At 33.0% G+C, this 12922-nt stretch overlaps 1 protein-coding gene across 1 annotated transcript; it reads left to right on the forward strand.

Moving 5' to 3' along the window:
- The first annotated feature begins 10233 nt into the window (after positions 1-10233).
- LOC113850634 (probably inactive leucine-rich repeat receptor-like protein kinase At5g48380) lies at positions 10234-11740 on the forward strand. Its single transcript, XM_027481212.1, is given in 4 exon segments — positions 10234-10255; positions 10836-10925; positions 10971-11180; positions 11183-11740. Coding segments are annotated over 4 exon segments (861 nt in total). The 3' UTR covers positions 11722-11740.
- Positions 11741-12922: the final 1182 nt, after the last annotated feature.

Consider the following 12922-nt stretch of genomic DNA (forward strand, 5'->3'; position numbering starts at 1 on the left):
CTTCAGAGCGAACAATCTCACACACCTTCTTTTGCTTTACCGCACTCCCCAGCCCTCTACAATTAAATGAGCCAATCTTCATTTAGTATCAAAGCGAACCCCATATTCTTTCGCAATCGTTCTATCACGTACCTCCATCTCAATCAATTTCTCTCAAACCTGCTCATCATTCCCATGTACAACCAAACCAACCTTCTTGCCAATGTCTAGTAACTTCGATGTCATTACCTCATCATCACAATCTGTAGCAACCATTCGCTCCCCCACCTCCACTGAAGGATTCGAAGGATGCAAGTTGTCAGAGCTCTTGGAAGCATTAGCTGAGATTTCATCAGTTAGCGATACTTGTCCTCTAAGTTGTGATGGCATTGACGCTTCTTTATTATGATTCTTAGGGTTTTTTCGAGAAGATTCTATGAAAACTGCGCTCTTATGTCTCTTCCCTCCTTCATTACCGCGACTACCTTTCACAGAACGTGCCTTCCGAAGGGATTCACGCACATTGACCCTCTCTTTCTTATTTTTGGATTGAACGGGATCGACTTACGTTGTCCCAATTGTCTTCATATCCCGTGTTTCTGGATTTTTCCAAATCAATGCATCTAATCCAAACGGGTCTGACAAATTCAGTCCATCTCTTACTATTTGGACTCCCCTCTTCACATTTTCAGAAGGCTCATTTACAGCATCACAGATAGCCACCGTCGGACCCATAGCATCCACACCACTAGCCCCCAAACCCTCATCCACCAAACACCCTTTTGCTGACACTTCACCCCTAATCACATAATCAACCACATGACCCTTACTTCTGATATCACCTTCTAGCACACCCTCCTCCTCACTAGAATAGTTATCCAACGCTTCCAACTCTATTGAACCAACCTCAGAAGAGTCATTGCCGTCCTCAGAAGAGTTAGCCACACCTTCCTCTGTTGCGGCTAATACGTCACAGGCATGCTCTTCAAACATGACTATTGAGTAAAAACGGTCATTAATTTTCACTGTAATGTTTTGCTTGATAAGCTCAGCAATGGTAGTACCTAATTGTATCCTCCCATAATCCAATCGTCGTCTTTCTGCCATGACTTGGTCTATCTGGATAAAATCACCAAGCGAAGAAACCAACTTACGGAAGAATAATTCACCCCAAGCATGCAAAGGGACCCCATAACAACGCACCCAAGTCACCCTGCGCACAGCTACCATACTTGGTTGCCACTCTCGTAGATCATAGAACCATTTTTCCCACCACAATTTGTTGAGCGATACTGTATCCGCTAAATCTACCCCCGCATCAGATTCCACCAACACCATATCATCCCCCATATTTTTGTGAGATTAATATCCAACATACCTTCTCGCAGAAGCACTTGTAGAAGCCTTCACTGAAAAAGTATTCGTAGGCAACCACTACCTGCAAACCTCTCCCAAGTTTTCAACACAGAATCCAACTCGTGGAAGGCATCGACGTTTCTTTTTTCACCACAATGGGAGAAACACCGGATAAATACCCTAAATCTCTTCGTAGACGGGGTTTAGGGTTTTAAAATTTCAAGGATAGCTTCAATATGGTTTATCTATTCGTCCAAAAAGAAAGGATCACAAGAACGTAAGCCCCGTTCTGTTAGTCAGACTGAAAGACCATGTGAATGACTGTGAATTTGGCCAATTGCTTCGGAGGGACTTGCATTCCGTTGTATTCGTATTCGTTTTCCAATAGCTATCGAATCAAATCGATAGCAGCAAGAATGGCGATTGGTGTGAACTTGATGCAGCGGTGCGGCGTGGCGGCGAGAGTAAGATTAAAAAAAACGAACCTATTAAACGTCAAAATATCGCTGCTTTTTCCCTCAAATACCCAATTGATCATTTGTTGTTCCTGTTGTTGCCATCTCCCGTTCAAAGTTTCCCTTTTCAATTGTACAATTCCAAAGCTAGTTCCTCATTGCTTTTATTTTTATTTTTATTTTTATGACTATTACCTTTGTTTAAACATGGTGTGAGAATTGCTCTTAGGACTAAATAGAATTAATAACTATTTTGAGATGCACCATGTGTTCCATAGGTGTCAACCATAGTATCTACATTGAAACCAGAATTATTTTATATTAAAAGATTATCATGAATATTAATATGTTTTATTAAGTAGAAATACATTATGCACATTAACTCTCTTATCCACCATATGTAGTTTGTCTACAAAGCATGCATAAGGGTATTATATGCTATCTCGAGTATGAAGGCGTGAGACTCCCAGATAGATAACTGGGTTTATGTTAGGAGTGTTACATAAACAACGTATACTTTTATATTTGTTTAGAAGTTTTAAAAAAAAATTATTTAACTTCTTTAAAATTTAAAAAGATTAGTTAATTTTAATTTATTAGAATAATAAAAAATTATAAAAACTCATTTTAATTTTCTTGCAATATAAAGTGATAAATTATTGAAATTTCAAACTTATCTCTTTTATATATATTAGGTCGTGACTCGTGCGATGTACAGATAAATTATTATGTCATAGTATAATATTATAATTTATAATTATAATATAAAAAATAAATATATTAAATATTTATGATCATGTTTAAATTATTTTAAAATTTAAAATTAGTTAGTATATATCAATATTTTTAATAATAAAAATATCTTATATTATACATTAAAATTTATAATATATTTTTAAATATTTTTAAATTAACTATAAGTAAAGAATTAGAGAAAAAATATTATTTTAATTTATAAGAATTAGACACAAATATTTCTAAATTATTAATAAAAATTTAAAATAAATTAATACTATTAAAATTTAAAATTGTCTTAAATTTTGAAAAATAAATGCATAGTCACAAAACAAAATGTAAATATGTTAATCGCACTAAATTAAAATGCAAAGTAAATCATTAATGTTTAAATTCAAAACTTTGCAAAAATAAATGTAATAATATTAAAATTTAAAGTTAAAAATTGTAACTATGTTAATCGCACTAAATTATTATAATTTTGAAAGTAAATTTCGAAACTCGTCTATTTTTATATAAAGCAAATTTTTTTAAAAAAAATATTATTCTTTGTAATTAGGTTGTTGTAAAAAATATATATATATATTCTTTAAGTTTGAAAATAAAATATTTCGTTGCTGCCAATTAGAAACCAATAAAAAGAAAAAGGAGTGGTTATTATTAATTAGAAATAAATGTATTTAGTTAATTTGAATTAAACCATTCGAAATGACTGTAAAATTTGTAAGAATAAATGTATTAATATATTAATATTATTAGTAAATAATTTTATAACTAAACCTCAAAATTTAAAAAAGTCACATATAAATAAAATAGAAATATTCCATTTTTACCTTTAAGTTGTTGCCAAACAAAGCAAATATTTAGTTTAACAAAATAATTCATTAACTAAACTCATTTCTGCCATTCTTTATTTACATATTTCTGTTAATGGATAAAGTTCATAATAATTTAGTTATAAACCCACTGTAAACGATGCACCTCTTGAATATATTAAAAGTGTTAATTAGAAATAAATGCATATAACTAATTTGAATTAAACCATTCAAAACGGCCTTAAAATTTATCAGGGAATAACTTTATAACTGAACCTCAAAATTTTAAAAAATCACATATAAATAAAAAGGAAACTAAATCCATGAAAATTAAACATTTGGCTTCTTCTTAATGATGACCTTCTTCAAAAGCTTCATTCTTGAATCTTGTGTTTGTGGCTGCTCAACAACTAATGGACTTATTTCATCCTCATCTTAAACATTGTTCATGGTTAACCCAACACTTTCATTCAAAGTTTTCATGTATCAAACATAATACAAATTTTTATTTTACAGATTTGACGATAAAAAAATTTATCAATTGAAATGAAATTTCAATTAAAAGAAAATTGAATTTATTCAAAACAAATTTAACCTTCAAATTGTCAGCAATTTAAGTTGACAAAGTGTCCTCCAAATATCCTTATACTTCATCATCGTTCCACTAATATGCAAGGTTTATTATTTTATTTTGAAATCAAAATTTGACACCTTTAGTTCAATCATTAATAATTTTAGAAATATACCTTAATATCATGCAATGTCTTAAACTGGTCTATTAGATCAACACTATCAGCAAGTTTCTTAACATTTTATGAAATCTAATTGGCATCTAAATTTACTTGAGTGATTTTAACTTCGAATAGAAAGAACTTGAATAACATTGCATCAATCTCAGGAGGAAATCCATTACTTGCATTTGCCTCTGAGAGTAGAAAATTAGTTTTATAAATATTATAGATTAAAACAAATATAAAAATTAAATGAAATCAATATTAACACAATCCACCTCAGTCATCTTTGTTTTTAATTGTTTTGCAGTCTTTCTAATGAACTGTGATAGGAAATTTTCAAATATTGTAAAAGAAGCAGATCCAGTGGAATCCATAACATTAACATATAGCTTAAACCTAGAAAAAAGAATTGGTCATAAGTTTAGAAAACCTCCTCCCATAAAGTGTAAACAATTCTCTAATTCCTACAAAACAAATTCAATATAATGTAACCTTAATCAGTATAAAGTAATGAAAGGGAGAAAACATTAAACAAATAGTTTAGCCATTCAAATATGTTATAAAATAATACTCACTCCAAATCTTTGAGAATCAATTCAATATGTATGTTTTTCTTTCTTTCTTTTTTTTTGTTTTTGAGATTATCTTTCTCAACCACATGACCGATGATATCTAATTGAACACATGTTAAATATTATTTTAAAATAATAAAGTAGCATACATGGATAAATATGAAAGCAATTAAAATTATAAAAAAATAAAATTCACCAATTAGACATAGTTCATCTAGTCCACTTAAAATTTTTTAGAATGGAATAAAATCAAAACAATTGAAAGAGATGTTGTCACATTTGACCTCTGAAACTCTGGTGGTTGCATCAAATTTAGCTTCCATTTGTGTTTCGTGGTTTGCATCTTCTTTTCTAGATTAATAACCATAAAATTTTTCATGATATACACATTGCCTTCATGGAGTAATATTTTATAATGTGATATTATATCTCTTCCAACAGTACAATGAACTCTTGAATTTTGAAACAATGAGAGAACATAAAAGAATTAAATAAATTAAATAATAAGAAAATTTTATGCACTATGACTAAAGATATCTAAAAGCTTCATCTTTTTATCGACCAAAATCATGTTCATGTTATTGACCTAAGTTTTATTTCCAAACTCATGAGAAAATCACAAATAAATAACTCGAACCATTATCTTCCAATTCACCTTCTAAGTCGTATTTCAGAAAGTATTGAATTAGTAGGTGTCATTTTGAAAGAATTTTTATTGCAAAATTTTATTCAAACAAACAATGTGTACTTTCTCTTATATATACTAAATAAAATACAAATTTTTTTTACTTTAAGAAATTTTTTGTACTTATTTTCATTTTTATTTTTATAATAAACCTAACTTAAAGTTAAAGAGTTAGATGTAATTTTATTGTTAATCATGTTTGTTGTAAATGTAATCATTAAATTTCATTGCCAATATAGAAGAGTAGTTTTGAAGTTATTATCATTTTTTACAATTTTATTTAACTATATTTTCCTACAATTTTATTATTTAACTATATTTAGCGCTCTCACACGACTAAAGGTATTTTCTGTATCCAACAATCTTTTGAGAGGTCCAGTTCCTGGCTTTAACAAAAGTCAAGTTACGGTGAATTATGCAAATAATCAAGGCCTATGTGGAGATCATTGGCGTCATGCCAGACCAAGTCTTCCAAGAGTAACACTGCTGTTATTGTTGGTGCTGCTGTTGGTCGGGTGACACTTGCTGCATTAGGATTGGGTGTTCTAATGTTCTTTGTTGTGTATTTTGATTGGCAAGACATGTTTTGCATATTGCTGTGCCGAACACAGGAAAATAATATATTTTCTAAACCAGATTGATAAATGTAGAATATGCTTTCTGGAAAATCAATTTCTGATAGTTTTTTGTGTAGGTAAGATGAGTAAGATAGTTGAAATGTTAGTAAGAATAGTTGAAAATGGTAGTTGAAGAAGTTTTAGTAAGAGACTCAAGAGATGGAGAATTGATGTCTTGATTACTTTTTATTCATATCATTTACAATGGAATGGCTTGCCTATTTATAGGCATCTTCCACCATTAGGTTTGAGTGATCCAATATTCTAGAACTTTCTTCTAGAAGTATCTTGAAACTTGAAGATTTACAATGTTCTAGAACCTCTAAAAGTATCTACAAAATAGAATATCTAAATAGTTTTCTTAGATTTTTCCTAGTATTTTTCTAAACTATTCTAGAAATTTGTATCAATTTATAATACTCCTCCTTGATGCAAATTTCTGTAACTCCAACCTTTGTGCGTAGCTGTTCAAATTTTGGTCTTGGTAGTATTTAAGTAAAAATGTCTGCAACTTGATCTTCAGTTGTGCAATACTCAAGCTTGATTTCTTTAGGTCCTTCTACTTCCCTGATAAAGTGACATTTGATTGATATGTGTTTTGTTCTACTATAATGCACTGGATTCTTTGTCATTGCTATAACTGATTTGTTGTCGCAGTAGATTGTAGTAGGTTCGTTTTGTTTTTCTCCTATTTCTTTAAGTATTCTTCGTAACTATATTGCTTGACTTGTAGTTTCAGCAGCTGCCACATATTCTGCTTCTGCTGTTAATTGTGCAACTATTGCTTACTTCTTTGAAGCCCATGAGATTGTTCCTGATCCTAGTGAAAAGGCATAGCCAGATGTGCTCTTCATGTTGTCAATAGATCCTGCCCAGTCACTATCGGTGTAGCCAAGTAGCTTTGAGTTGCTTATAGTTTTGTACCATATACCATACTCCTTTGTGCCTTGTAGATATCTTAGGATTCTTTTTGCTGTTCCAAAGTGAATTTGACTTAGACTTTGCATGAATCTTGAAAGAAGACTTACAGCATACATTATGTTTGGTCGTGTGGCTGTGAGATATAGTAAGCTTCCAATCAAACTTTTGTAACGTGATGCATCAGCTTCTGGTGCACCATTATTTTTCTTCAATTTCTCATTTGTCACCAATAGAGTGCCAACAGTCTTACATCCATCCATCTTGAATTTCTTCAGTAATGCTTCAATGTATTTCTTCTGTGAGATAAATATTCCTTCTTTCTTTTGTTTTACCTCTATTCCGAGGAAGTAGTTCATCAAGCCAAGGTCAGTCATTTTGAAGGTCTTCATCATATCTTCTTTGAACTTAGCTATCATCTCCACATTGTTTCCTGTGCAGATAAGATCATCTACATACAAGGAGACAATGAGTATGTCATACTGACCTTGGATCTTGGTGTATAAAGTTTCTTCACTTTTTCTCCTCCTGAATCCTTGATCTGCAAAGTATTGATTAATTTTGTTGTACCATGCTCGTGGAGCTTGCTTCAATCCATATAGAGCTTTTTTCAATCTTAGTACTTTGCCTTCATTACCTTTGCTGATGAAGCCTTGTGGTTGCTCCACATAAATTTATTCTTGAAGAATGCCATTGAGAAAGGCAGATTTTACATTTAGTTGGTAAATATTCCATCCTTTTTGTGCAGCAAGAGCAATTAGGGTTTTTATAGTATCTAGGTGTGCAACTGGAGCAAATGTCTCGTTGTAATCAACTCTAGGTTGTTGTGAGTATCCTTTAGCTACCAGCCTTGCCTTGTACTTTTGTATTGTGTCATCAGGATTAAGCTTGGTCTTATAGACCCATTTTTTATATCTTTATATGTGGGGCAATCTACTAGCTCCCATGTGTTATTTTTCTCAATTATTTTTATTTCTTCTTCCATTGCCTTGACCTATACTTCTTGTTTTGACTCTACTTCAAAGCTCTTGGGTTCAGTTATGGCTAGGTTACAAGTCTCATATATATCTACCAAAGATCTAACTCATCTTGGAGTAGACTCTGGTGAGGAATGTTGTTGTTGTGGAGGTGAAAAATTCTCACCTGAGACTTCTTCAATTTCTTGAGGTTGCTGCATTGGTATGAAAATATTTTTCTGAACTTTTTCATCTTTTCAATTCCAAGCAGCATTTTCATTAACTTCAACATCTCGACTAATGGTGAGCTTCTTGGTTTGTAAATTGAAAACTCGATATCTTTTTGACTGTGTGTTATATCCCAAGAAGATACCTTTAGCAAATTGATCCAAAAACTCTTAGATGTTTTGCTGATGGTTTTTGCCCACTCCAAGCTTCAATTGGAGTTTTATCTTAGACAGCCTTAGTTGGGCATCTGTTAAGTATGTAGACAACAATATAAACTGCTTCAGCCCAGAAGGTATTTGGCAATTCTCTCTTCTTCAGCATGGATCTAGCCATCTCCATTACCGTTCAGTTTTTTCTCTCAGTTACTCCATTTTGTTGTGGAGTATATGCGACAGTAAGTTGTCGCTGAATGCCTTCATCCTCACAGAATTTATCAAACTCTTGAGAGGTATACTCTTTGCCACGATCACTTCTTAATACTTTTATTTGTTTACCACTTTGCTTCTTGACAAGGGCCTTAACCTTCTTGAATATTCCAAAGACTTCTGACTTTGCTTTGATGAAGTAGACCCAAGTCATTCTAGAAAAATCATCGTTGAAAAGGATAAAATACCTGTTATCATGAAGTGATGGTGTCCGCATTAGTCCGCAAATATCTGTATGAATAAGCTCCAATAAGTCTTTTGCTCTCCAAGCTTTCCCAGTAGAAAATGGGAGTCGATGTTGCTTGCCAAGGAGACATCCTTCACAAGCTTCATTATTTTCTTCAAGACATGGAAGATCCTTCATCATATTCTTTTGATGTAGAATTTTTAAGGCATGATTATTGAAGTGGCCAAATCTTTGATGCCAAAGTCGTGAAGTATCAACTTCTGCTTTCATGGCAATATTAGCGCCTTGTTGAAAGCTTATTGGAAAACTTTGATTTGTTTTCTCCATCTTTATTTGACCAATCTCTTGCTTTTTGCTGTCATATGTCTTACATGTGTCCCCTTTGAAGTGAAGAGAATAACCTTTCTCCATCATTTGGCCAATACTCAAGAGATTTTCCTTGAGGTTGGGGACTAGTAAGATATCAGTAGTAAGTTTTGTACGTTTCTTTGTCTCTACCATAACAGTGTCTTTGCCTTTTAACTCAGCGATAGTACCGTTCCCCATTCGAACTTTCACTTTGATGGATTCATCGATATCCTTGAAGATGTTTATATCTTTGGCCATGTGATTGCTGCAGCCACTATCCAAATACCAATTTTCACTCGTTTCAGTGTTGGAATCTTGGGTAGCATAAAAGAGATGTGGTTCTCGATCATACTCTTCAACGAGATTTGCTTGATACTTGTTTTTGTTACGACAATACTTTTCCACGTGTCCAAATTTCTTGCAGTGTCGACATTGTGGTTTGTTACGATAGCGACATTCTTATTCAGCATGATTTGTCCTCTTACAGATGCCACATGGAGGATATTTATCTTTATTGTTTCTAGAGAAATTTCTATAATCCTCTTTGTTTCTAAAAGTTTCTCCATTATTCTTTCTTCCTTTATTCTGAGACTGTAATTTAAGCTTTGATTGAAAGGCATTTTCTATTGAGTCCTCATCATGCCTTTTCAACCTTTGCTCATAAGCTTCAAGGGACCCTACCAACTCTGTCACTGATAGAGTAGATAGGTCCTTTGTTTGCTCAATAGTGGTGACAATTGGATCATACTTATGGGAAACTGTAATCAGTAATCAGTAATTGCTCAACAACTTTTTTGTCAAGAATATTTTCTTCGTAAGCTCTCATTTGATTAACAATTTCTTCTATTTTGGAATAATAATCCTTGACAGTCTCAGACTCTTTCATTTATAATAATTCAAACTCTCGTCGTAGAGTTTAGAGTTTTCTAGCGCGTACCTTTTTGCTTCCTTCAAACTCCTCCTGCAACATACTCCATGCTTCTTTGGCTGTTGTAGCACCCATTATTCTTGAAAAAATTGCGTCAGTCACAGCTTGTTGTAGAGTAAACAAGGCCTTCGAATTTTTTTGTTTATTGTCCTTCAATTCTTTTCTTTGAACTGCAGGAAGAGATGATATGTCTATGGGGGTAGTGAATCCTTCTTCGACAACATCCCACAAATCTTGGAAAGTGAAATATGTCTTCATTTTTGTACTCTAAAAATCATAATTTTCACCATTGAAAATGGGGACGAGAAGAGATGATGGTTGGGTAGTGCTAGCCATGGTTAGAAAATTTTTGGAAGTAGTTTATTTTAAGTTCAGAATAGTATGATAATACTTCTACACCCAATAGATGACCGAACGTAGCTTTGATACCACTGATAGTTTTTGGTGTAGGTAAGATGAGTAAGATAGTTAAAATATTAGTAAGAATAGTTGAAAATGATAGTTGAAAAAGTGTTAGTAAGAGACTCAAGAGATAGAAATTGATGTCTTGATTACTTCTTCTTCATATCATTTACAATGGAATGGTTTGCCTATTTATAGGCATCCTCCACCATTAGGTTTGAGTGATCCAATATTCTAGAACTTTCTTCTAGAAGTATCTTGAAACTTGAAGATTTACAATATTCTAGAACACTCTCTAGAAGTATCTATAAAATAGAATATCTAAATGGTTTTTCCTAAATTTTTCCTAGTATTTTTCTAGACTATTCTAGAAATTTGTATCAATTTCTAATAATTTCTGTAAAATTTACAAGCCTTAGTTTACCTGATTTATATACTATTGAACTCTTATTAGAAAGTTATGTTGAAGTCCGACTATACTGAATTGGACATCAGGTTTCCTTGTTCTTGATGATGGCACAACACTTATGGTTAAGAGACTGCAGCAATCTCAGCACTCTGAGAAAGAATTTATGTCTAAAATGGGTACACTGGAGACTGTCAGACATCGTAACCTGGTTCCTCTTTTAGGTTTCTGCATGGCCAAAAAGGAGAGGCTTTTGGTCTATAAAAACAGGCCAAATGGCAACCTCTATGATCAACTACATCCTGCAGATGGTGGGAGCACTCTTGACTGGTCCATGAGGCTCAAAATTGCACTTGGAGCAGCCAAAGGTTTAGCATGGCTTCATCATAGCTGCAATCCCCGTATCATCCACTGAAACGTAAGCGCAAAGTGCATCTTGATTTTGAGCCCAAAATTTCTGATTTTGGCCTTGCCAGACTGATAAACCCAATTGATACTCATCTGAGTACTTTCGTAAATGGCGAGTTTGGGGATTTTGGATATGTTGCTCCTGAATACACTGGAACTTTGGTTGCTACCCCGAAGGGGCATATTTATAGCTTTGGAACTGTGCCTCTTGAGTTGGTGACTGGTGAAAGACCTACCACTGTGGCTAAAGCTCCAGAAACTTTTAAAGGAAATCTAGTAGAATGGATTACAGAGCTCTCAAGCAACTCACAACTCCAGGATGCCAGTGATGAATCACTAGTTGGCAAGGGTGATGATAACGAGCTTTTCCAATTTTTAAAGGTTGCGTGCAACTGTGTTGTACCAACTCCTAAGGAGAGGCCCACCATGTTTGAAGTATATCAGCTTTTAAGAGCTATTGGGGGTAGATACAATATAACAACTGAGGATGACTTGTTGTTACCTACAGATATTGGTGACACTGAAAACTTGGAGGAACTTATTGTAGCTCGAGAAGGAAATGTATGAAAAGGTATGTGAAAATATATACAGGGTATATGTAAGCTTTAATATATAATTTATTTCTTACTTTGTTTTCCTACAATAAATGTTAGGGGTATATGTAGTTTTGAGGATCTAGATCCAGATGTGTGCTATTGAAATTGGAACGTCAATGTAAGTTCATCAATCAAGGATTAAATGTAGTTGAGTTACTTCTTTCTACTCATATTTTAATCTGATTTCATTGTTCTCCCTCTTCATATCAGTTGTTTCCAATAGCCAGTTTTTCCAAAATCTAAAGGTTTTTTATGAGGACTTATGGATATATATATTTTTTCTTATATCTAACATGTATCAGAGATGATCAAGTGTTCAGAGTTTCAGAAGTATCTAGAGATCCACCACATGATAGAGTCAAGAGAAAGGAAATTCAAACTTTTCTTGTCTGAAGGGGAGAACTGAAAATTGTATCACTGTTCAATGAACATTTTTTTGAAGTTACAAATTAGTTTTTGTTTACTGGAAAGATAAGAAAAATTCTCTCTATATGCCAAGAAGCATGTTGCATAGATTGATGGGCACAAAAACTGGTTAATAAGAAAAAAAAATATTCATGTTAAATCCTATGACTCACGTAAATTTAATGCCTTGTACTTTGACAATATTTTGTTGTTCTGTAATCGCTACTTGAAAATCAACGTACCTAAATCAAGGCATTATAATTTTACGAGATGCATGATGTTTCATATATTATAGTTGTTAGGGACAACTGATAAAAGCCTTAAACTGCTGAGTAAAGATTGGAGTGTGGAAGAATAACTGAGTGTTTGGGACAACTCTATGCAGACACATGCAATATTTTCCTCATGATGGAGACATGACACTTCACTCCCCAGTTCTGCATGGGTAGAGTCCAAAAACATCAAATGAAAGGTTTTGAGATATAGATGTTACATGCATCCTTGGATAACAAGCCAAGCTAAAAGTTGAGAATCCGTTTAAACGTGTCTTTTGAAAGTTTACGAACTTAGCTTCTATAAAATATGATTATGAAACAAGCTTAAAAAGAATGAATTAACATTTTTAGGTCAATATTAGAGAATAAAAGGCTTGTTTATGACTTTGAATTTAAAAAACATGGAATTTATGTATCTTAATGATATTTCTTCTAAATATTGAATTGATGTGTTTGCATGTAACTCTGTTAAATGCACATTTGGAATTGCTT

The sequence above is a fragment of the Abrus precatorius genome, unplaced genomic scaffold (assembly GCF_003935025.1).
Source record: "Abrus precatorius isolate BTA unplaced genomic scaffold, Abrus_2018 Scaffold9, whole genome shotgun sequence".
NCBI classification, from domain to species: Eukaryota; Viridiplantae; Streptophyta; class Magnoliopsida; order Fabales; family Fabaceae; genus Abrus; species Abrus precatorius.